The sequence below is a fragment of the Bufo gargarizans genome, chromosome 8, assembly GCF_014858855.1.
Source record: "Bufo gargarizans isolate SCDJY-AF-19 chromosome 8, ASM1485885v1, whole genome shotgun sequence".
In the NCBI taxonomy this organism is placed as follows: Eukaryota; Metazoa; Chordata; class Amphibia; order Anura; family Bufonidae; genus Bufo; species Bufo gargarizans.
This window is the reverse complement of record NC_058087.1, coordinates 115,035,246-115,061,904: the sequence shown is the minus strand read 5'-3', so window position 1 is coordinate 115,061,904 and position 26,659 is coordinate 115,035,246. Positions and strand designations below refer to the sequence as shown.

General features: G+C 41.3%; 1 protein-coding gene across 1 annotated transcript in view; it reads right to left on the bottom strand.

Annotated features, from left to right (window-relative positions):
- Nucleotides 1-26,659, bottom strand: part of WIPI2 (WD repeat domain, phosphoinositide interacting 2) — a 439,829-nt gene that overhangs the window by 217,059 nt on the left and 196,111 nt on the right. The window contains exons 5-6 of the mRNA XM_044302641.1: nt 15,729-15,826; nt 5,833-5,925 (exon numbers count right to left, since the gene is read on the bottom strand). Coding sequence (XP_044158576.1) covers nt 5,833-5,925; nt 15,729-15,826 — 191 coding nt within the window. The remainder of the gene's footprint in view (nt 1-5,832; nt 5,926-15,728; nt 15,827-26,659) is intronic.

The window sequence follows — 26,659 nt, the reverse complement described above, 5'->3', positions numbered from 1 at the left end:
CTGTTTTTTCTAAAGTGTGTAAAAACCTAAATATTAACAGCCATGTCTCAGCCACCCCAACTACATCTATGTGTTCCTCTAGTACCATAGACACCAGCCTCCCCCCCCCCCCCCCCCATTTTGCTTGCTAGACTTCGGGCATTTGTAAGCATACATTCTAAGTTACTATTTAATTTCCCACATTCAGTTCCTGGAAAGTAAATATAGGGTAACTTGGTTTATATTGATTTACAATGTCTCAATTTATTCAGTACCCAGTATAAACGCCACATGCAGAAATACATGCAATTGCACATCTTGCCATGCTAATAATGGTTGTCTGAGGAATGTCCTACCACATTGAATTCCCCCTGGGCATGTAAATCGTCAAAATCCACTGCTGGCAGTTCCCTTTGCAATTGCTTACCAATGATGTCCCAGATGTGCTTGATGGGAGACAAAAGTCCAGAGACATAGCAAGGCCACGGTAGCACATTTGGGCATCACAGCAGCATGAGCTAATTGCGGCCTAGCAATGTCCTATTAAAAAAAACTGCTCCTGGGACATTTTGGAAAAATGCCTGTACCACTGCTTCCACAACTGTAACAATGTAATGCTGAGCTGTTAGAGTACCTGAAATAAAGACTAGAGGTGTCTGGCTGCCATACATTATGCCACCCACATCATAATCCAGGGAGTATGATCAGTGTGACGTTACTTTGTGAAGTCCTCTTCTTGGCATGAATCACATGGTCTCCAGACCAATCTTCGGCTACTATTGCATCTGAGACAGAAGCTGAACTCATTGTTAAAGAAGACATGTCTCTTTCTCAGACTTCATTGCTGTCTTGCTGTGCACTGTGATAGCCTTTGAGAGCAGTGATGTGAGGGCAATGGAAAACCTGTAGCCGGAAACCTGGCTTGTAGCCCAAAGTCATGCAAATGCCTTCTGATAGTTTGTGTAGACACTGTACACTTTAGATGTTATGCAGAATGAAACTTGCAGTTTAGAATGGATCATTGTGCGCTATTCTTCTAATCAGATGATCCGTACATGCAGAGATTTGCCTCTGTGCACCTCTTGCAGTCATTCCAGTTCATTGTTGCTCTCCCAACCAACAAAACATGCAATGTTGATCAGTACAGATATCTTTTCCTAGCCATGTAGATGTCTGCCAGAGTGCTAATACAAGTCAGTTCAAGGATTCTGTCCCTCTCAGTTTGTGACAAGTGCAGTTAACTGGCACCCTGAAGAACAGGAGGCATCACACACAATAATGCCAAACTATTTGATAACATTTTTGAGGTTTCATGTGGTTAAAAAAAACTTGTGTGCCCACCCGCATGCCCCAGATGGAAGCTAGGTGCTTGAAAATTTGATCATTTGCAGATTTTAGCGCAATTCCAATGTCAAGAAGGACATTGTTTTTGTTCACACACAGCCATATCAAGCCTTGTTTTTGCAGGACAAGTTGTACTTTCTAATAGCACCATCTAATACTGCATATAATGTAGTGGAAAGCAGGACTAACTAACCGCTTTGGCTTTTAGCTAAACCTAAGGGCATTATCCTGGTGGCCGCATGGTATCCTCTGTACAGGGATCTTGACTTTGCAACCTCCTGGAGTATCACAGATGTAGTAGGCAGCTGACCCACGGAGATCAGAGACAAGGGTGCATATCACCTAGGGATCAGTGGCAATATTAGATTATCCAGCTCACCTTTGCGCGCATGTGAAATAGCATTATCCCATAGGGGTCAGTGCACGGACTGATGAGATGAGATGAGATCCCAGGCATATCCAAGATAATAAACACGTCCACCACTACTCAATTAGAAGATTTTTCTTTAGTTCCTTCATTGAATACGGTACAAAAAATTAGTTTGTGCAGCAAGAAAATCCCAACCTCCTGACGTGGGTCCGCAGAGGATTGTCTACGCGTTTCGAGCACACCTGCTCTTAATCATGACTCCATGTTGGACCATGACTCACTCCGTTTTTAACCGCCTCCGGACTGCCTAACGCAGGATCGCGGTCCGGAGGCGGCTGTCTCAGGCAGAGTCACGCATTGGCGAGACGTGAAATGATGCTCGCAGCCGGCCCGCACAAGCGCATCGTGGGCTGGCAAAAGTTAGAGGAGCATTTCATCATCAGCCTGCCAATGATCATAATATTTATGAATATAAGGTGTTAAATGGCTTCTCTGCTCCTCTGCAGAAATACATGCAATTGCAGTTGGTTCCAGCAGAGGAGCAGACATCACAGTGAGTACACACCAAACACCACACATAGCCCCAGATCACCCCCCATCACCCCAATTAACCCCTTGATCGCCCCCTGTCAATCACCTAGTGAAAGGGAAAAAAGTGATCAGTGTAAACTGTCACTTTTTTTTTCCCCACTGGTATTGACCGTTAGGTTTTAGGATAGTTTAGGCCCCTTGGTTAGGTAGTTAGGGATCGTTTAGCGCCCAGCCCACCGCACCGCAGTAACTAATTCGCTGATTAGCGTATCGCTAATCAGCATTTGTACTTTTATAGTATCTGTAAGTGATCAAAACTAATCACAGTCAGATCTATAATAGTATTAGTGTAACCTTAGTTCGCCCTCCACCCAAAACGCAGTGTTTACCCGATCAGGCCTGATCGGTCGCCCACACGTGCGTTCACCCACGCCCTCCCCGCCGCAGTGACAAAAAAATGTATTTATTTTTTGATTACTGCACAATCACTTCACAAGCGCTGCGGCGATAAAAATAAATAAATCAGTTTTGATATTTTTTTATCAATCGCAACGGCTTCCGGTACTTCGCTAGCCTCCCATTTGTAAGACAGGCTTGCTTTTTTTCTTGGGTAGTCTCAGGGAATACCCCCTAAATTTAGTAGTCCAAATATCAAATAAGGGGTAGCTTTTATGCCCAGCCTTTCCGGTGGAAACCAGTCCAAGTTTCCGAATTAAAAACATTTCTGGGCCTTCTCCTCAACATGGGTCCAACCAAAAAGCATGAATTGCGGTCATATTGGTCCACAAACCCAATTCATCATATGCCCATGTTCTCTGCTGCCATGTCCAGGGCACGATTTGAGGCCATCCTGGGATTCCTGCACTTTAGCGACAACACCACCTCCCGTCCCAGAGGCCACCCAGCTTTTGACCAGCTCCACAAAATTCGGCCCCTCATAGACCACTTCAACAACAAATTTGCAGATTTGTATACCCCTGAGCAAAACATCTGCCTAGACGAGTCCCTTATACATTTTACCGGGCACCTCGGCTTCAAACAATACATCCCAAGCAAGCACGCCCGGTATGGGGTCAAATTGTATAAGCTCTGTGAAAGGGCCACAGGCTATACCCACAAATTTCAGATCTATGAGGGTAAAGATCAGACCCTGGAGCCGGTCGGTTGCCCTGACTACCTGGGGAGCAGTGGGAAAACTGGGACTTGGTGTCACCCTTATTTGGCAAGGGGTACAATCTTTATGTGGACAATTTTTACACAAGTGTGCCCCTCTTCAGGCATTTGTTCCTAGAACAGATTGGCTGCTGTGGCACCGCGTGACCTAGTCGCCGGGGCTTCCCCCAAAGGCTCGTTACCACCCGTCTTGCAAGGGGGGAGAGGGCTGCCTTGTGTAACGAAGAACTGCTCCCAGTGAAATGGAGAGACAAGCGTGACATTTACATGCTCTCCTCCATTCACGCAGACACGACAATACAAATAGAACGAGCAACCAGTGTCATTGAAAAGCCCCTCTGTGTCCACGACTATAATTCGCTCATGGGAGGGGTGGACTTCAATGACCAGATGTTGGCTCCTTATTTAGTTTCCCGACGCACCAGACACTGGTATAAGAAGGTGTCTGTATATTTGATTCAATTGGCTGCATATAATAGTTTTGTTCTCTACAGTAAGGCTGTGAGAACAGGATCCTTCCTCAAATTTCAGGAAGAGATCATCGAGAACCTCCTCCTATGTCCTGGCAGACCACTTTCCCCTCCATTTTTTTGGCAGAGATTTTTTCATCCACATTGATCGATGCGAATGAAGAAATCTGTGCCGACCATTTTTTCTTTCAGCCCAGAGGCTGAACGATAAAAAAAAAAAATCTCATTATCCGTATGCTCAATATAAGGAGAATAGCAGAAACGCCTAATGCTGGCCATACATGTAATGATTGCGGAGACCCTCAAATGCCAGGGCAGTACAAACACCCCACAAATGACCCCATTTTGGAAAGAAGACACCCCAAGGTATTCGCTGAGGGGCATATTGAGTCCATGAAAGATTGAAATTTTTGTCCCAAGTGAGCGGAAAGGGAGACTTTGTGAGAAAAAAATATTGCATTTCCGCTAACTTGTGCCAATTTTTTTTTTCTATGCCCCTCATTGAATACCTTGGGGTGTCTTCTTTCCAAAATGGGGTCACATGTGGGGTATTTATACTGCCCTGGCATTTTAGGGGCCCTAAAGCGTGAGAAGAAGTCTGGGATACAAATGTCTACAAATGCCCTCCTAAACAGAATTTGGGCCCCTTTGCGCATCTAGGCTGCAAAAAAGTGTCACACATGTGGTATCGCCGTACTCAGGAGAAGTTGGGCAATGTGTTTTCGGGTGTCATTTTACATATACCCATGCTGGGTGAGATAAATATCTTGGTCAAATGCCAACTTTGTATTAAAAAAGATGGGAGAATTCCTATTTGTAGTGGAGATGAGTGGTACCCGGTGGGGTCTTCTGCTGTTGTAGCCCATCCGCCTCAAGGTTGTGCGTGTTGTGGCTTCACAAATGCTTTGCTGCATAGCTCGGTTGTAACGAGTGGTTATTTCAGTCAACGTTGCTCTTCTATCAGCTTGAATCAGTCGGCCCATTCTCCTCTGACCTCTAGCATCAATAAGGCATTTTCGCCCACAGGACTGCCGCATACTGGATGTTTTTCCCTTTTCACACCATTCTTTGTAAACCCTAGAAATGGTTGTGCGTGAAAATCCCAGTAACTGAGCAGATTATGAAATACTCGGCCGGCCCGTCTGGCACCAACAACCAGGCCACGCTCAAAATTGCCTAAATCACTTTTCTTTCCCATTCTGCCATTCAGTTTGGAGTTCAGGATATTGTCTTGACCAGGACCACAACCCTACATGCATTGAAGCAACTGCCATGTGATTGGTTGACTAGATAATCACATTAATGAGAAATAGAACAGGTGTTCCTAATAATTCTTTAGGTGAGTGTAAATGAGCAATACAAAAAATATGGTGAAAAACAGTTCCATGTAAAAAGCCCTCAAAAGATACGTGGGCACTGCCTCCAACTGGAGAAGAAAAAGTTCCGTCTCCAGAAGCGTCAAAGCTTCTTTACTGTAAGAACTGTGAATCTGTGGAATAGACGTCCTCAGGACATGGTCACAGCAGGAACAGTGGACAGTTTTAAAAAGTGTTTAAATGAATTCTTGAAAATAAATGACACTAATGCTTATGAAAACGTGAAGAAATCTGAGTTTCACTTTCTTCTGGGATTCACGTCCCCACCTATCCCTTGGTTGAACTTGATGGACTTTTGTCTTTTTTCAAAAGAATTAACTATGTAACAGTCCTAGAAGACCTCAGAGTGTCGTATACAATTTTTCAGGGTTACTGGGACACTTTAGATTTGGATCAAATTTATTGGACAGAATCTAATTTGAGAGTCAATTCACTCATCTCTAACTGCAAGTCAATGGATTCCTCAAGATCTATTACAAAACTTATCGTAACTGATGATAGTACCTGTAAACACAGAAGCGAAAATAGTAGCGTTTTTTTTTCTATACAATATTTTAGTGTGTGAAAATGCCATTTACAAAAATATTACCTTTTCTGAAGCGGTTGCCAGTTTCGTGCCACTTGCATCAAACGCCAAAGCTGCCAGAGGACTATTATGGGCAGGGATCATATTAGCTGCTCTCTGTAAAGTGTAAAACATTGAAAAAATTATTTTTACAAAATTCCTCAATTTTTTATAAACATTTAATCTGTTCATAAAAGGTGTCCACACTTGCTATACAGTGATATTACAAAATATGGCAAAACATTATCAGAAGTAAACAGTATAGCTATAGCAGAAATATAGCAAAACCCTAAAAACCAACCAAAAAGGTTTCTGCTCCCTTGATCAAATAGGTCATATCAGGAGAAGTGGTAACATAAGACTTATTGATGTCCCATTCCCACAGATTCTCCTTTCTAGTGTGAGGTAAAGTCAAAGCACTTCTCTTTCCTTAATCTACAAATTGTGGGGTTCTCAGCATTTGGATCTCAACCAAAATTAAAGCTATCCTCCAGTCAGGAGTTGCAAAAATTATGTGCTGAGGTGCCCATGCACACAAGATTAAACAAAAAAAATTAATGACTTACTGATTGGTCAATGTAGTGTCTCCTGTTGCTGATGGGATGACCTGTACGAATGATCTATAGATGACTGATCGGCACATTGGAGAAGATGTATCATCTTCTTACACAATTTTTCTGGCAAAAAAAAGTCACAGTGACTTTTTAAACACAGCTCCTCCTAAATTTAGTCACAACAGGAGTTTGTACGACACTCTTGACACTTTCCAAAAAGGGGGTGGAACCAGTAAGCCCCTCACATTCCTCATCTTTTAAGCCTGTTTCTGTATAAGTGTAGAGTATGTAAAAGAAAAAATATATAAAAAAAGAGGTTAGGAAAAATCAAAGTATATATTAGGGGTGTGCGCCCTAAGTATATAAGGTGACGGGCGCCAGGAAGGTGGATATGAAGCAGGAGGCCTATATGGAAAGAGTGTGATAGAGATACTAAAAGGAAGAAAAGTCAAGGTAGAGACACTGCTTACCTACAGAAACAAAATAGACATTTCAGCCTGAAAGTGCTCAATAGAGACTTAATTTCGGAGCCCTAGAAAACAAGAAGAGACCCCAAAAAAGACGCATTTATCGGTGCCACTCCTTAGTCAAAGTCATCAAATCCCTAGGAAAGGGAAGTGATAGAAATAGGAGCTATATCCCCAGTGGTTGTAGACAGAAGAATAGCCTGAGGTGGCTATTAGCCAATAGAAAATAGATTATTGCATGTGAAGGTAGATAGTTATGATATACTGTAGACAGTGAAAAATAAAAGTGTAAGGACTCTTGGCATGGCTGGTAAATAAATTAAAATAAAAATGCAAAACAGGAAAAGAAAAGAAAATAGATAAAAACTCACTTTACTAGGGAGGACGTCTGTCAGATAAAGCTCAATACACCTTCAGACAGAGCCCCCCACCCCAGTTCGCTTCCAAGATGGTAATAATGTAATAATGATGGCACCCAGGAATCTAGCGTCTGATCAATATTCTTTTATTGAATAAATTCACAGCACTCAATGCATTTCGGAGGTCTACAATAGCCCCCTTATTCAAGAGTCATAATATAAAACAGACATAAAATAGCAGCTTTTTGTACTTTCAAACAGAGGTTAGTTTGTTTTAAAAAATCGGGTATGGAACTTGTCCCTTTGAGTTAACAGCGGGAGTGATAACCATGGTACATCTGTAGAAGGTAAGCAGGCACTCTCATATAAGGGTGGTATTATAGCTAATTTATTAATGGGAATAGTATGGGTACACGGTATATGTGGAATTTCTTGGTGATGATATTGATTCAATAAATATTCCAAAATATAAGTCAATAAAAAATGTGCCTTGGAATAAAGGATCAAAAATCAAAATGAGGAATAAAAATAAAATACAATATGATAAAATTGCCACATATGCATATAAATATGATAAAAGTAATCCTCCGTGGAATAGTCCTTCCCAAGTGAATATGTGCAGTAATTAATACAGGAACGATCTTCCTTAACCTAAGGCTGTATGTATGGATGCAATACAGTCAATTGCTGTGGTGCTGAACGGTGCTGTGGGAAAAAATGAGAGGTGCTCTGCGACTGCAGAGATCACTTACCCACTCACCGGCGCTGTTGGAATAGGTCCTCCTATAGCGGTCAGCTGTTTCTGGGAAAAGTCGCGAGGTCTGACACGATCTGATGCCAAGATTTTCAGCGTTCCTCGTGGTGCCCGGGGCGTGGTTTGCGCATCTGTAGTATGACTCGGATGATCACGTGATGACAATCTTTGCAATGGTTTTGGAGCGCTCCTTGTGATGTAGAAAAATTATGCACCTAGGTTAGTCCTTGACAATCCTCTATATGCTTTTGCTTAGATGCGTTTCGGGAGACTCTCCCTTCATCAGTGAGTAGAGGATTGTACTGACCCATGTATTATTTATAGGGTGATAGTCATTATTACATTAGTGATCCCAATAACCTATTCAATGAGGTTAATTATTCAAATGAGGTAGGACGCAGTGGTCCTATTATTGAAATCATATGTGGCATGAGGAAATCGAGGATAATTCCAGTAATTCCAGGGTGATAGTCATTATCTCACTTGTGATCCCATTAACCTATTCAATGAGGTTAATTATTCAAATGAGGTAGGACGCAGTGGTCCTATTCTTAAAATAAAATGTGACATGAAAAAAATCAAGGATAATTCCAGTCATTAGGTCCGTATGTGGCAAAAAATCAATCCAATGATTAGTTCGTACGTGGCTTAAAAAGTGATTAAATAAGAATAAAATCTAATAATAATAAAGAGTATTAAAACTTTAATAAGAATCAGCATATTGAGTTACTAGATATATATTAACATAGGGAAAAGGTTGCAATTATATCTGCAGACTCGTCTCTAAAAGATAGATAGTGGATACGAATGATAATGAATATATAGAGTATGATTGAATATAAGTAGCTATGATGGTTTGTGTCTCCTATAATTCTATGGGTCTTCCTGCATTTACAATATTTTGCTACTGGTAAATATATTATTTTGCAATTCCATAATGCATAATGGGAATATGTCCTCTTAGTATCGCTGGCTATGAATTTATTATGGTTATAGATCTTATTCCTAGCAGTAAAGGAATTGTAGAATTTAGAATTATTATAAGGGAGGTATGAGGTGATACACTGGTCCATAGACAAAAGTAACTCCCAGTGCAAGTTCTGTACAGTTACCCTATTTTTAGATACTGTTTCTTGTGTCTTTGGTCGAGTGCTAGTAAATGGAGTGGTTTAGGGGGCGACCGCTCGCCAAGGAGAGACCAGGGCGAGTAGGAAAAAACTGTGCTGGTCTCTAGTCGGAGAGAGGCAGCCCCCCGGTCAAAGAAAACCGAAAATCTCCATCTCTGCATTCAGTCCATTCGGCAGCACAGAGTTAAATTCAAAGATCCTCCTAGACTCTATTCTGGACATCTTGTGTATATGGTTTCCACCCCTCCAGTCTTTCTTCACTTTTTCCAGTGCTGTATATTTTAGTCCACTAGGGTCTTTGTTGAGGATTATTCTGAAGTGGTTTGATACAGTGTGTTTTTCGTAACCTTTTCTTATATTTGCGATATGTTCAGATACACGTTTCTGTAGTGTTCTTTTGGTGCCAATGTATAATTTTTGGCATGGACGTTCTAGGGCATATATGACCTCAGTAGAGCTGCATGTTAGGAATTCTCTGATTTCCTGTTTATGGGAATTTGTTTTGGATATAACACAAGTGGTTTTCTTTGGAAATGATGTTGTCTGACAATTCTTACATTTTCCGCATCTAAAAAAGCCTGTGATGTCTGCCCATTCTTGAATTGTTGTGGGATGTCCTATATTTTGTTTAGTAGTTGGAGCAATTTTTAGGCCTAGATTCAGAGCTTTAGTGAATGTGATTTGTGGAGTATCTGTGATAATGGGCCCTATTATTTTATCTTGTTTTATATGGTACCAATGATTGTTTACGATTTTTTTATTTTTTTTTGTACTGTGGGTTATAAGGTAATATAATCCTGGATGGTATATCTTCTTGTTTTTGTTCCGTATTTGTTTTGGTGAAGAATTCTTTTCTTTCCATCCCCTTAACTTTATTTAATGATGTATCTATCAATTGAATAGGGTATTTTTTTAATCGATGAATTGATTTTTCATCTTCTCAGATTCTTTTTCAAAGTGGGGTTCTGATGTACAGTTTCTTTTGACTCTATGGCAACTATCATACTGGATGAAACTGTTCCTAGCTGTTGGTTTCTGAAATGTGGTGCATATGAGTCTGTCCTTTTCTACTGATATTTGCAGATCCAGAAATTCTATTTTAGATGTATTAAAATTTGGCGTGAATTTTAGACCATATGAGTTTTCATTACTCTCTCTCAAAAAGGTATCTAAAATTTCTATACTGTCTTGCCATATAAAAATGTTGTCAATGTAGCGTTGCCAGAGCACTAGACTCGTCCCCAGTTTGGGCGCTATGCTGTCTTCTTAACACTGCGCCATGAATAGGTTCGCATAACTGGGGGGCGAATCTGGTGCCCATGGCAGTTCCTTGGATCTGCAGATAAAAGTTGGAATTCCAATAGAAGTAATTATGGTAAAGTATACATTTTATGCCTTCTGTTATAAATTCAATTTGTTCTGGCAGCAGTTTAGCTTCTTTGGTTAGTTGGTTATGGACTGTTTCTATACCTTGTTGGTGGTTAATGCTAGTATAAAGTGATTGTACGTCTAACGTACCCATATGCCAATGTGATTCAAATAAAATATAATTTGTGTAGTGTCTTTAACATAGGATATAATATTTTTGAATATTTATTTTTCATTCGTATCCACTATCTATATTTTAGAGACAAGTCTGCAGATATAATTGCAACCATTTCCCTATGTTAATATATATCTAGTAACTCAATATGCCGAGTCCCACTCAAGTTTAAATACTCTATTATTATTATATTTTATTTTTATTAAATCACTTTTTAAGCCACGTACAAACTAATCATTGGCATGATTTTTGACACATATGGACCTAATGACTGGAATTATCCTTGATTTTCTTCATGTCACATATAATTTCAAGAATAGGACATTCCTACCTCATTTGAATAATTAACCTCATTGAATAGGTTAATGGGATCACAAGTGAGATAATGACTATCACCCTGGAATTACTGGAATTATCCTTGATTTCCTCATGCCACATATGATTTCAATAATAGGACCACTGTGTCCTACCTCATTTGAATAATTAACCTCATTGAATAGGTTAATGGAATCACTAATGAAAAAATGACCCTATAAATAATACATGGGTCAGTACAATCCTCTACTTACTGATGAAGGGAAAGTCTCCCGAAACGCGTCTAAGCAGAAGCCTATAGAGGATTGTCAAGGACTAACCTAGGTGCATCATTTTTCTACATCACAAGGAGCGCTCCAAAACAATTGCAAAGATTGTCATCACGTGATCATCCGCGTCATACTACAGACGCGCAAACCACGCCCCAGGCACCACGAGGAACGCTGAAAATCTTACCATTAGATCACTTCAGACCTCGCAAATTTTCCCAGGAACAGCTAACCGCCATAGAAGGACCTATTCCAACAGCGCCGGTGGGTGGGTAAGTGATCTCTGCAGCCGCAGACAGTGTGGGACGCCACGCTCAGGCACAGAGCACCTCTCTTTTTTTCCCACAGCACCGTGCAGCATCACAGCAATTAACTGTATTGCATCCATACATACAGCCTTAGATTAAGGAAGATCGTTCCTGTATTAATTACTGCACATCTTCACTTGTGAAGGACTATTCCACGGAGGATTACTTTTATCATATTTATATGCATATGTGGAAATTTTATCATATTGTATTTTATTTTTATTCCTCATTTTGATTTTTGATCTTTTATTCCAAGGCACATTTTTTATTGACTTATATTTTGGAATATTTATTGAATCAATTTAATCACCAAGAAATTCCACATATACTATATACCCATACTATTCCCATTAATAAATTAGCTATAATATCACCCTTATATGAGTGTGCCTGCTTACCATCTTACCTTCTATTTATTACTGTCCTGACTGGGTGAGTCAGACTTAGCAGTTCTGCACCTCTACCATTTGCTTGAGCAGTAGAGCCGTCTATATCATTCACTTTTTCATGGTACATCTGTACCTCCTGGAGAGTGTTCTTGATCTGGCTACTGTTGTGAAGGGTGTTTTTTTTCTTCACCAGAAAAACAATTCTTCGGTCAGCCAAAACAGTTGTTCTCCGTGGTCTTCCGGGTCTTTTGGTGTTGCTGAGCTCACCGATGCGTTCCTTCCTTTTAAGAATGTTGCAAACAGTTGTTTTGGCCACGCCTAATGTTTTTGCCATCTCTCTGATTGGTTTGTTTTGTTTTTTTCAGCCTAATAATGGCTTGTTTCACTGATAGCGACAGCTCTTTGGATCTTATCTTGAGAGTTGACAGCAACAGATTCAAAATGCAAATAGCACACTTGAAATGAACTCTGGACCTTTTATCTGCTCATTGTAAGTGGGATAATGAGAAAATAGCACACACCTGGCCATGGAACAGCTGGGAAGCCAATTGTCCCATTACTTTTGGTTCCTTAATAAGTGGGAGGCACATATGCAAACTGTTGTAATTCCTACGCCGTTCACCTGATTTGGATGTAAATACCCTCAAATTAAAGCTGACAGTCTGCAGTTGAAGCACATCTTGTTCGTTTAATTTCAAATCCATTGTAGTGGTGTATAGAGCCAAAAATGTTACAATTGTGTAGATGTCCCAATATTTATGGACCTGGCTGTATATGCTCCTAAGGCTATGATGGAGGCCCAGCTAATTATTATGCTGCGAGGTAAAATTGAGACCTCTGGCTAGGTAAAATCGGGACCTTAGATTACGTTTTCGGAGTTCGGAGTGACGTGAATGTGGATGTCACTTACGGTATGCGCTCCAGAGTGGAACGCACTCCAGCACAAGGAATAGGAAGTTCGCCGCGATGGACGTGCGTTCCACAGTGGAACACAACAGGCAGCGCCTGTCAGGGACCCATGGAACGCCGGCGGTGTGTGTTCTACTGTGGAACGCAATCACTCACAGCATCATCTGATGTGTCACATATTGGCATATTAGAAAGAAAAACAAGAGAAAAAAATTGTTTATGGGGAAAAAAAAATAGGCGTTTAGCAATGGAAATATTCAGTAATTATTTAAATGTAAAAATGCTCAGAAATACTCTATGGTCTGATACAATTAATATACCATATTTTTCACTTCATAAGACACACCTGATTAAAAGATGCACCCCAGATTTTAGGGGAGAAAAATAAGGCAAATTTTTTTTTCATCAGACCTCATATCAGATCAGACCCCCATATCAGCCCTCCATGTCAGAACCCCATCAGACCTCAAATCAGCCTTTTATTTTTAACCCATATCACACCTCAGATCAGCCCTTTATTATTAAAGCCCATCAGACCTCAGATCAGAATAAAATAAAATAAAAAACTCCTCTTACATCTCCTGCGCCACGTCTCCGCTCCAGGTCCGGCATCTCGCTCCCCTGTCTTCTCCGGCTCGCGCTGCACTGTCACCTGACAGCGTGCAGCATCAGGTCATAGTACGCAGCGCCGGCCCCATTAAAGAAGACCAAGGAGGGTGAGTGCCGGAAGCGCTTGCTGTGCTTCTTCCCTGCACCTGGCACCCAACGTATACTAGTGAGCGATTCTATAATGGAAGCGCTCACTAGTATTCACTTTATAAGACGCACAGCCATTTCAAGTCCCCCCCCCCCCCCCCCACGCTTTTTTTTTTTTTGGGGGGGGGGGGGGCGGCGTCTTATAAAGCGAAAAATACGGTAATTAATACGATTACTATTACTCAGAAATACTCTATGGTCTGATACAATTAATATAATGAATATTATTACTATGATGTAAAGGGGAAGATGCTGAATAAAAAATCTTAACCAAGTCCCTAAATATCATGGGATGCCCTACCATCTAAAACTTTAAAGGGAGTCTTTCACCTAAAATGACCATTATACACCACAAACATCATGATATCCATTACATTCCCCATATTATAATCTTACCTTTCATATTGCTGTCCGTCGCCTATTCTCTCTTAAAAACGCTTTTATTCCATATGCTAAATAGGTTCTGAAGGTGCCCAGGGGCGGCGTTTATGCGGCCGGTGCCCAGGCTCCACGGCGCTGTTCAAATCAAACCCCTCCCCTTTCACCCCTCTGGCCCGCCCTCGGTTCTTCAGATACCATCCTCCAGTCAATGACAAATCCGGCGCCTGCGCACTCCATTACCCACTAGGGCAGAGGCAGCAGAGCGTTTAATCCGCATGCGCCGGCCCGTACATCCCGATCTAGCCGGCGGAAGTAAACTGCCAAAATATCGGGATGTACGGGCCGGCGCATGCGCATTAAACGCTCAGCTGATTTGAACAGCGCCGTGGAGCCTGGGCACCGGCCGCATAAACGCCGCCCCTGGGCACCTTCAGAACCTATTTAGCATATGGAATAAAAGCGTTTTTAAGAGAGAATAGGCGATGGACAGCAATATGAAAGGTAAGATTATAATATGGGGAATGTAATGGATATCATGATGTTTGTGGTGTATAATGGTCATTTTAGGTGAAAGACTCTCTTTAAAGGGAACAATATAAGCGTTATTTATATATTTATACATACCTTATATAAAATATATAAAATCTGTACATAAAGATATATCAATATATAAATATATAAACAAGTAAATATGTTAGTAAAAATATATAACATAAAATTAATGAGGAGAAGAGAAAGAAATATAAAATGCAATAAATGATGATCAATACATAAAAAAAATAAGAGAGAGGCATAAAGATTAAATACATACATACATAAATAAATAAATAAATAAAGAGCTATATGTTGGTAGGGATGTGGACTACATGGATCAATAGTTAGTGTATTCGAGTGACTTATTTATGCCAAAAGGTGTTAGGGTGTTTAGGCGAAAAATCCAAAACATTTCTTTACGGCATAACAATTGATAGTACTGTGGTGCCCATTCAATGGGGGTCAACAACAGGGAGGATCTCCATTGTGGGACAGTGCAAAATGATATGGGTCATTACTTTTCTCGTGATATTTGAACGGTGCTAGTTCATTCTCTCCCTTAATGTCTGTCTGGTGCGTCCTACATAGAATACTTTACAGGGGCATTGTAGCAAATATACGACTTTGGTGGTCCCGAAATCCAACCTGTGACAGATGTTTATGGTCACTTTATTGTGTGGAACTACAACCTCTTTCGTATTGTGTGTTATATTTTTGCAACATTTGCACCTTTTAATTATGCACCTGTAGGCCCCTAAATCTTGTTGTTTTGGGTTGTGCTTGATGACTGTCTTAAATTTGGGACAGGAAGGGGCGAATAAGTTTTTAGTGTCTTAGCTCTATGAAAAATAGTGGGGGATGGAGGGAGAATTTTTCCCAAGATAGGATCTTTTAGTAAAACCGCCCAGTTTTTTGCTAGAATGTTTCTGATCTGCGTGTGTTGGGAATTGAATCTAGCAATTAGACTGAGCTGGTGGGTTTCTTTTTAGTGGCTCATTCCCTTCAGACCTGTTTTTTGTGCTGTCGCGTCCTTCTGAGAGACTTTAAGAATTCTCTTTATGGATTCTTCCAAAAGTCTCCTTGGATACCCCTGTCTGAAAGTACAAAAAGCTTGTTTGTGCACACAATCCCTTCCCCCTGAAGATTTTGGAACATGTACCCTACAAGAATATTGAAATAAACCTCAAATAATTATGTTTAATTATGTTAACTGATTAAAAAAAGTTCCAAGACAACTTGTATAACCATCACTCACCAAGTTGACGGTGTCAAAGACCTGGACTTCTCCAATGGTGGAACTCCCAGGATATGCCAAGTAGCAGTTATCTCCATTAATTGACAGGGTGCAGAGGCCTTAGAAATAATATATAAAACACAAGAATTGTGAATAAACAGATTATATACCTATTAGGCTTCATTCAAATGGCTACATGTGGGGATTGTATTTTTAGTGCAGAGGATGGGATAAGTTCAAGTCCTAAGAGCAGAGAAGTCTCTTAACCCCTTAGTGACCACCCATACGTGTTTTTACGGCGGTCACTAAGGGGCCTTAGGCTGGGCTGCCGCGTTTTTACGGCGGCCCGGTCTAAGCGCTGCACGGCTCCCCCGTGCAGCGGGGAGCACGGACCCGGCTCTCACATGAGAGCCGGGACCCTGCTCTAACAGCCCGGACCGGCAGGAGTGCCGATCCGGGCTGTTTAACCCTTTACATGCCGGGCGCAATGGCGCCCGCTGCATGTAAAGTGGTGACAGAGGGAGCGGACTCCCTCTGTCTCCCATCAGCACCCTGAAAATAAGATCGCGGGGTGCTGATGTGTTCGGAAGCTTACCTCACTTCCGATCAGGGCCCCGAGCCTGTCTTCAGTTATTTCCAGCAGGCCGTGCCTCTCTGGCGCCACCTGCTGGTCAAGGTTTGAATAGCATTGCTATTGAAATGTAATGCCTTATAGAGATAATGCATTACATTTTAAAAGCAATCAAAATACTGTATATTATAGTCCCCTTGTGGGACTTTTAAGTAGTAAAAAAATAAATAAATAAATACACATTTATTAAATAAAAAAAATTCCATAAAATAAAAAAATATGCTTTTTTTTCATTGAAAATACGCTTTTCAATGAAAAAAATTGCAAAAAGAAAATATCCCCCATATGTTTGGTATTGCCGCGTCCGTAACGACCCGGACTACATAAATATTACATAAATTATCCCCTATGGTGAACGCCGTAAAAAATAAAAATAAAAAAAATAAAGAATTTCTAATTTATTCTTAGTTTCCACCGAAAAAAACGTAATAACAAGCGATCAAAAAGCGCCATTTACTCCAAAATGATACCAATGAAAAATACAAGATACCCTCAAAAATCAAGCCCTCACACAACTCCATAGAAAAAGAAAAAAAAAAGTTATGGGTCTTGTGAAGTGGCAATGCAAAATCATTTTTTGGGTTAATAAAAGGGGTTTTATTGGAAAAAAAAGTAGTAAAACGTAAAAAAAATTATAAGTATTTAGTATCACTGTAATCGTACTGACCCAGAGAATAAAGATATTATGTTATTTGTACCGAAAAATGAACGCCGTAAAATTTATAATGTAAAAACGCAGTGGCAGTATTGCTATTTTCCCCCATCTCCCTCCCAGAAAGAGTTAATAAAAGTTAATCAGAAAGTTATGTGTACCCAAAAATGGTTCCATTAAAAACTACAACTTGTCCCGTAAAAAACAAGCCCTCATAAAGCTATATAGACGAAAAAATAAAAAAGTTATAGCTCTTGGAACGCGACAATGAAAAAAGGAAGAAAAACGCTTGGTCATAAAGGCCCAAACAGGCTTGGTCACTAAGGGGTTAAATACAAAAAACACATACACAACACTTAAAATTCCTCACGGAGCTGTATTATAAAATGAGTGAATGCAGCCTTACTGGATAATATAGAAGTATTTTACCATCTCCAGAAATAATATTCTGACCCATGATCCATCTGTACAATTAGTTGACTACTGCAGCTCAGGTACAGAGATTTGTGTGGATTATAGCCATATGGGTGTGTAGGAATTATTCAATACATTACTTATGTGTTAATTACTGTGATAACCTCAATCCAAATGAGAGTCTGTCTGCAAACCACTGGTAATCTATATAAGAAATTCTGTGAATAAGCCATATCTACCAAGGAGTTCTCTGGTAATTGTTAAGTGGCTCTTCTCATTGGCATCCCAGAATAACCACTACATGGAAAATCACTGCTACCCCTGGAGGGCCTAGAAATCATTTATTGCTGCCACAGCAGTCATGTCACACAGTCATAATTGCAGAAAGAGTCACAGCAGCTAGAAGTACATGGTATCTCCCTCGTACCATTCCAGTTCTTCAAGTTCATAAGACAGAAGAGTGAAAAAGGATGAAATGTAGAGAGGCCTAGAAGTGTCCGGTGGATATATCAGATGTCCAAATGCATTTTTAATATTTTTTTTACAACATACAATCTATGAACAGTGCTGATCTGGTAACAGCTGTGACAGATTTTATTCATACAATTAGTGAACATTTCTAAACTAGAAATTCACTTTGCAACAAATTAAAAGGCCATATACGTTTCTAACTAGCTAATGGTATCACAGTGAGGATAAGCGTTAAAGGAAATAAACTTTATTAGGTTCATAAATAAAGTAAAAATAAGGGGGACTGTGTGTTAAAAGCCCACAAATAATGGGACGGAGCAGGCGCCTGCAGTGAATGGCTGTGTGAGTGCTCAGCTCCGTGTGAGAAATCGCCCTAACAGCTTGAAATTTTAGCTTTAAATAGTCACTATGGTGAAGATCGGGGGATCCAAACCCAGTGAAGGTTCCGATTAAAAAAAATCTGCGGTGAACAAGGGAGAAATGGACAAATTTATTTAAAAAGCTGCCTCTTCGTATGTGGCTAGAGAGAGCAAGATGGCGCCCGTCTCCCCGCGCTCTACAACCCGAAGCTGCAGCAGAAGGAGATGAGGAACCGAACACACTTCCTTTATCCAGAGCCTACGTTAAAGACACGCTAATGTCCTCTTTATCTACAGCCCTCGACCCCATTAGCTCTGACCTTTCTACCATCAAATAAGATGTTAAACATATAGGACGGAGGGTAGAAGCTCTTGAAGAATCTCAAGCTGCCATCATAAAGCATCAACAAATGGTATCTTAACATGTTAACTCTATTCAATCGAACTTAGACGCCCTGTACTGTGCCCTGGAAGATCAAGAAAGCCGTGGCAGACGAAACAATCTGCGCTTCCGCGGTATACCGGAATCATTCGCAACGGGTGATATCCCGCACACAATAACACAAATCTGCTTAACCCTTCTGGGGCCCGACTCGGCGCATGATGTGATCCTGGAGAGGGCACACAGGGCACTAAGACCCAAACCAGCCACAAATGCCCCGCCGAGGGATATAATATGCAAGTTTCTTGCCTTCCCTGTTAAGGAGGCCATTCTCACTAAAGAGCGACAGTCCGGAGAAATCACCTCGGATGGATATCCAGTTTCTATCTTCCAGGATCTGGCCCAAACCACTCTCCAAAAAAGGAGATCTCTAAAACCACTAACCGATTGGCTCAGATCCCACAGCATCCTTTACAGATGGACTTTCCCCTTCAGCATTTCCTTCTTCTACGAGGTACGCAGGATGGCCGTCTCATCTTTCGCAGACCTGGATCAAGAATACGCTCATCTGAACATTAATCCGCTAAACATCCAGAACTGGGACGTTGTACAAGACCTCTCCTCCCTTCCGATCCTACCTGCTGTAGACCAATGGGAGAAACAACGCACCCCAAGACCGAGCAAACAAAGAAGAGATGTCTCCCTTTATACACAGAGACGTCTACCTATGGGAGATTAAGTATCTGTGGACCATGGGTTTATATGAATCTTCTATCCATACTCACTCTTCCTCAGCATCTCTCATCCTTCTTTCCTCTCTCCTCGCTACTCCTCGAACCCTCCTTTGACTAAACTTTCCCTTCTCAGTCATTTCTATATACTCCCCCTTACGATTATTTTTTTAAAATTTTTCGAACCGATTATATGTTCGACAATAGTATCACTTCAGGGAGATTATACTGAAATTCCACTACCCCCATGGCTAATATGGTATTAGTAAGCGCATGCGCGCACATGTTAACAGTTGTCATATTACTGTGGTATATTGTTAATACCCCATTGGTTTCCTTTTTTGTTTTGTGGACCTACCATACCACCCTTTACATAATTGAATTTTCACAGAGATTACTATCTCGGCCCTATTGGCTGAAGGCATCACCACTTGGTTGGGGTCAGGTAGATCGGGATCTCTTTAGATCAAAATGATGACCAATCTGAAAAAAGCATCATTTAATGTAAAAGGCTTTAACTCTCCTTCTAAAAGATGTCAAATTCTATCCTTAATGAAGAAAAAACTGACTTCAGTTCTGTTCCTACAAGAAACCCATTTTAGGTTTGATAGGTTTTAAGATGTTGATGGTAGATACTGGTTACTAAAAGGGTATGTTGATAAATGCATGTACACCTTTGTCAGTTTGTATGCTCCAAATGTCGATCAATCTGCTTGGCTCAAAGACCTTTTCCCAAAAATAGCTCTTTTTCGAGAAGGTATACTGATTCTAGGTGGAGATTTTAATGCGACCTTGGATCAGTCTCTAGACTCCTCTACTAATAAATCGGCTCTCTCCAAAAGGGCACTCCGCACAATTAAAGACTCAATAGCAGAATTACATTTGGTCGACATTTGGAGAATATTAAACCCATCGGTGCAGGATTACACCTTCTATTCGAACTTACACGGTTCTTATCAAAGACTGGAATACCTGTTAGTACCTAAGGAACATATCCAATTATGCAAAGACCCATGCATTGATTCTATCCATATGTCCGACAACGTCCCAATATTCATCTCCATTTCCCCTACAATGCCCCCTCCCAGAACATTTAAATGGAGACTCAATGAGCAACTCCTCTCCAACCCAAACTATGTCTTCAAACTAAAGAGTACCCTAGAAGACTTTTTTTTACTCTGAATGCCCTCCCAGAAACCTCCCCCAACTTGTTATGGGATACTCACAAAGCCTTCATGAGAGGGCAACTCATCAGTTTAGGCTCTCATGCAAAAAAGCCGAGATCGGCCCAAATAGATACTCTGCTACTACATATTAAAAAATTAGAGATCCAACATAAACAAACGCCATCTGAAACATCTAACTGAACTTACCAGACTTCGTTCCGAACTAAAAAATCTTTTGAATAATGTATCAGCCAAACATTTCCTCAATTCTCAATTCAAGTTCTTTGCCCATGGAGACAAAGCATCAAGATTTATGATGAACAGGATAAAACAAAAGAGATCCCATAACCATATAGGTAAATTACATACTAAAAAAGGGGACATTGTTACCAAGATGGAGGAAATAGCCTCACAGTTTCAAAACTTCTACCATACTTTGTATAATATCCCTAATAATACTTCCCATACTAAAGTACCATCACATTTAGACGCAATCCAAAAATTTCTCCAGTCAGTGTCTCTTCCGAACCTGAACCATTCTAAAATACTCCCCCTTGAATCCCCCTTTACACTCAAGGAAGTGAAAGAAGCTATACAACAAAAACAAAGCCCCTGGGCCTGATGGACTAACGGCAATGTATTATCGTACCTTTAAAGAACTCTTAGCTCCTCACCTAACTTCACTCTTCAACCAATCCTTGAAGGGGACACCTTTGACCCAAGATATGACCAAAGCACATATTACTATTGTCCACAAAATAGACAAAGACCCCGCTTATTGTGAAAACTATCGCCCCATCTCCCTGCTAAACCTGGACCTTAAGCTAATGGCTACATTTCTCGCTAATCGTCTATCTCCGCTTCTACCCTTTCTAGTACATAAAGACCAAACAGGTTTTGTATCTGGCAGGGAAGGTAAAGACAATTTAACGAGAATTATAAATGCCATATTCTATACTGAAAAGAAATCCTGCCCATTAGTCCTTGTCAGCACCAATGCCGAAAAAGCATTTGACAGAGTCAACTGGGACTTTATACGTCTCGTCTTGATGAAATTTGGACTTCCAGACCCCTTTATATAAGCGGTCTTTTCAATGTACCTCAATGCCTCGGCATCGATACTGGTGAACGACACGTTCTCCCCCCTTTCCCCCATCAAGAACGGCACTCGCCAAGGGTGTCCATTATCCCCCTTGATTTTTGTCCTGGTCATGGAACCCCTTTTACAATCCATCCGTCAGGACCCCCGGATCAAGGGAGTTGATTTGGGAGGCCACAAACATAAGGCCGCTGCTTTTGCAGACGATCTTTTACTCATAACCACCAACCCCTCCACTTCCTTACCTCGTATCTATGACCATTTAGAGAAATGTAGCCCTCTGTCTAACTTTAAAATGAATATGAAAAAATCCCACGTTCTAGCTATTGGTTTGCCCCTACACACCAGGAACAAACTCGCCTCCACTTCACCATTTAACTGGGACTCACCTACCATCACATATCTAGGTGTCAAAATTGGACCGGACCTCTCCAAACTGTTTATCGTAATTATACCCCTCTACTACAATCAATGCAATCCCAAATTGATAACCTATACGAAAAAACCTTTTCACCTCTCTGGTTTTGCCAAAACTGAACTACCTACAACAGGTCCTATCCCCAACTCATATTTCCAATCTATCAACAGGAAAATCCGAGACTTTATCTGGAATAAGAAAAAAGATCGCATTAACCTTCACATCCTCCAGAGACCAAAATTCGCAGGCAGTATTAACCTCCCTGACCTATAATATGGCCACTTTAATGTCTAGAGTAGTAGATTGGTTGAGGGAAACCCTATCCAAATTTTGGGTGGGTATGGAATCCTCTCTATTCCTCTCATCGTTTAGAGTCCTCTTAATTCGCCCAAAAAAAATCCCTCCCAAAGCACATTCAACAAAATCTAACTATTAGAGCCACCTTAGACGCCTGGGATAAGTTCCAAAAATCAGCTCTAGCAGTTCCCTTGCCCTTCCCCCTTACCCAGGTAAGAGACCGTACCCAGGTGAGGTCCCGCGCCCAGGGTTTGTCTCTCAATTTTCACCATGTCCTCAGGTACGGTCTGCATTTAGCTTAGTTTATACCGTGTGTATGGTTCCCTTGTACGTGTCCTTATTGGGCCCCATGCACTTAGGCGCATACCTACGGTACTATTTATGTATACCTTTTGTATCATCCACATCCACCTCCATCCCAGCTTGGTCATAATTCATGATTATATGGGATTGATGGTGATGTTAACATCATTAGTGTATGCAGCTACGACTCTGGGTCTATTTTCTGTTTGTGGTACTGGGTGTACCATACCCTTAATTGGGTGAACAGTATACGTAATAACTTACTGGTTTTCCAGAGCCCTAGCTTTGCCTTACACTTGACCGTACCCAATTGCGCATGACTTTGCGTATTTTCATGGTGTCTTTTTGTATTGACTCACCCTGTGCTTCTCCGTGTACTGTATTACAACATTCCGTTGTTCCCCCTTTTTTATATTTTATAATAAATTATATATTTTTTGATACAATACTCCACTTGTTTTGTTTTTAAGAGACCGTCTGTGTCTGGCCCCGCTGGAATTGTCCACATTACCAGTGATTTCCCTTTTTGATGAGGATGGAAAACTGAAAGACCGATACAGAATCCAAAGCCTTTTCTCCACAACTACTCCTTCCATATTTTTCATAGTATTCCTTCAATCCTTTATCTCTGAAAACATCCAATATAATGATTTGCTTAGGCCTTTAACTTGGTTCGAAAACCTTATCTGTACAAACCCTGCCCCCTGAAAATGTATCTCCCTTATTTACAGGAAACTCACATCTACTGTTAACATGCCTAAAGCATCCTTTATTGGCTCTTGGGAGAGGGACTTGGGTACACCACTTACCATAGAGGATCAATATCGCCTCTTTATTGAACCTCACTCTTCTTCCAGATGCGTCAGAATGCAAGAGAACGGATATAAAGTCCTCACTAGGTGGTACAAAACACCAGAAATAACTTGTCGTTTTTCATCTTCAGGCTCTGACGTATGCTGGAGATGTGAATCCGGAAAGGGGACACTTTACCACATTTGGTGGACATGCCCATTAATTAGTCCATGGTGGTCAAAAATATTAAAACTTTGCAATTAAATTTGTAATACACCTTTCTCTCCTTGTCCCAAGTTTGCTCTCTTGGGCTTGCACTCACACCTTCCCAGCCCCATCAGCAGCCCATTTATTGATACCTAGATACTGGTTGACCCATGACCTTCCTTTCATTGAGCACTGGCTTAATAAAATTGATTCCATTTGCAGGTTCGAACAAATGTCTGCATGGGAAAACCACTCCTACAGAATCTTCAGCGCTCTTTGGAAACCTCGGCAGGACTTTAGGAAAATTTATCTGTGAATCTAACCACTTGGGTGCCATAACCCATGTAGTGTAGAATTATATCTGTTGTATAGTGCAGAAATCCACATGTTTCTGTTTCGTTTTTATTTTAATTATTTTTAATATTATTATTTTATTATTCGTTTATTCTCTCTGTCACAATATCGAATCTAAGGTGATGCCATGTGACACAATTAAGTGTCCATCACCATTAGCTTGCTTATTCGCTACTCCTGTTGTAAAGTGAAAACAATAAAAATATTAAAAAAAAAAAAGCCCACAAATAATGTACTGTGTATAAACACGTAATGGCTAAATGGCACAAAATAAAAGAGAGGACTATAACCAAATAAGTCATGTCTCAATGAATGACCCTATAAGACCTTTGTATACCATAAAGCCAAAACATATATCGAGTGTACCGCACAGTTCAATTAAATAAGGCAAGATCCTGTTGGTGACTACAAAACCATCATCCAATCAGGAAAGAGACCGTGCAGGACATACGATAGATGAAACTGGTAGACTGTATATATGGGTATGGGTATGGGGAGAATAGGGGACCTACTTTAGCTGAGATAAAGACAGCTGCAGGGGCACTACCATTAATGAATTAGTATAGCCCTAGGATTGACAGCCGATTCTAAGCTGTGACTAACCAGGGAACTAATAACCCCAACCCTAAATGCCTAACAGAAATTTGCTAAAATTCCCACACATAGCGCCATTGGTCAGGCTCGACGCGTTTCATATAGGAATCATCAGGAGCACATGCACGTGGAGAATGATAGCAAAAAAACGCCGCCAGACAGGTGGTGTGTGGCAGCTAGTCCGTCACTTGGGTGGCCGTGAAGCGGACGCCCAAAGTGCCGGTTTAAATAGCGGAAAGACATGATTCCTGGGAGGCGAGACTAACACCTGGCCAATGCCAGCACGGGGTGGCGGACACAGCCACATGTCGGCTCCCCGGCTCGCACTGGTCTGACATCATAGATCGCTCATCCCTACATACCGGTTAAAGAGGCAACACTAAGGCAGGGAATCCATAACAAAAGCGGATTAACAGATGTTGGGTACTGTTCGCCCCCTTGGGTTAAATGATCACATCTCTTATGCCTGTTTTATTTGATTAAATCTTATGTCATTATGGGCAGTTTAAACTTTCTCTTTCAACATTGTGCTGCACTGCTGTGAATCATTAACTATTAATTATCAGATTCTGCTATTGTCTGCTGTTATTTAGCCCCACTGTATATATTTGTATACACTTGCATTTATTTGTATTTATGTACATATGTTCCCTTATTGGGTTTGAATGTCAACACTGTACTTTAAATTGTAACAGTGCTGCTTTATATAATAGATATTTCTGGTTGTCAAGCTTCAATTTGGTCTGTATGAGCCTTATAAATGTCATCTTGGGCTGGTACTTAGCTTTGTCCCCTTCTCTGTTAATCCTCTTTTGTTATGGATTGCCTTGCCTTAGTGTTCCCTCTTTAACCACTTCAACCCCGCTAGCTGAAACCCCCTTAATGACCAGGCCACTTTTTACACTTCTGCACTACACTACTTTCACCGTTTATTGCTCGGTCATGCAACTTACCAGCCAAATGAATTTTACCTCCTTTTCTTCTCACTAACAGGGGGTTCAGACCTGAGCGTTCTGAAACGCATAGCGTTACAATTGCGCATACAGAGACAGGCGTGCACACATTGTTGCGCGTTCCCGAATATCTATGTGCGGGAACGCGCGACAAACGCCCAAAAAAAAGCTCAAGAACTTGTTTGAGAATCGGGCGTTTTACAGCGCGATCGTACGCGCGTATCGCTAATCAGCATTTGTACTTTTATAGTATCTGGAAGTGATCAAAACTGATCAGGGTCAGATCTATAATAGTATTAGTGTCACTTTAGTTCGCCCTCCACCCAAAACGCAGTGTTTGCCCGATCAGGCCTGATCGGTCGCCCACACGCGCCACACCGCAGTGACAAAAACTAAATATTTTTTGATCACTGCACATTCACTTTACACGCGCTACGGCGATAAAAAAAATCAGTTTTGATATTTTGTATCAACCGCAGCAGCCTCCGGTACTTCGCTAGCCTCCCATTTGTAAGACAGGCTTGCTTTTTTTTTCTTGGGTAGTCTCAGGGAATACCCCTAAATTTAGTTGCCCAAATGTCAAACAGGGGGTATTCTTCTGAAGAGGCCTACAGGCTTCTGACCCAGTCGGATGAGGAATGGGAACCCTCATCTGATGAATCTAGCGGGTCAGAATACGAAGCTGTAGAAAGCAGTGGCTCTCTGACCCAAAGTTCGGACGAGGAGGCTGAGGTCCCTGATAGCACCAGGCGTACCCGGCCCCGTGTCGCTAGACCACAGGTTGCGCAGGATCCGCTTAAAGAGCAGCAGAGTGGGGCTGGCGCTGTCGGATTACGTAGTGAGGCATACACCAGCAGCGCAGCCCTCCCTGGACCTAGTACCAGCAATGCCGTACAACCTGGTGAAGTGGCGAGCAGCAGAAGGGCGTACGGTGGCACGAGCAGTAGTGACCCAATCGCAGCCACCGCAAAGACGGGCCCGTAGAGCCCCTAGATTCCCAGAGGTTCCGGCCAAACCCTGATTGGCAGTCCCCAACTTCAGCCGCACCTGTAGTTCCCCCTTTCACTGCCCAGTCTGGAGTTCGGGTTGAGACAGCTCAGATCGGTTCGGCCCTGGGATTTTTTGAGCT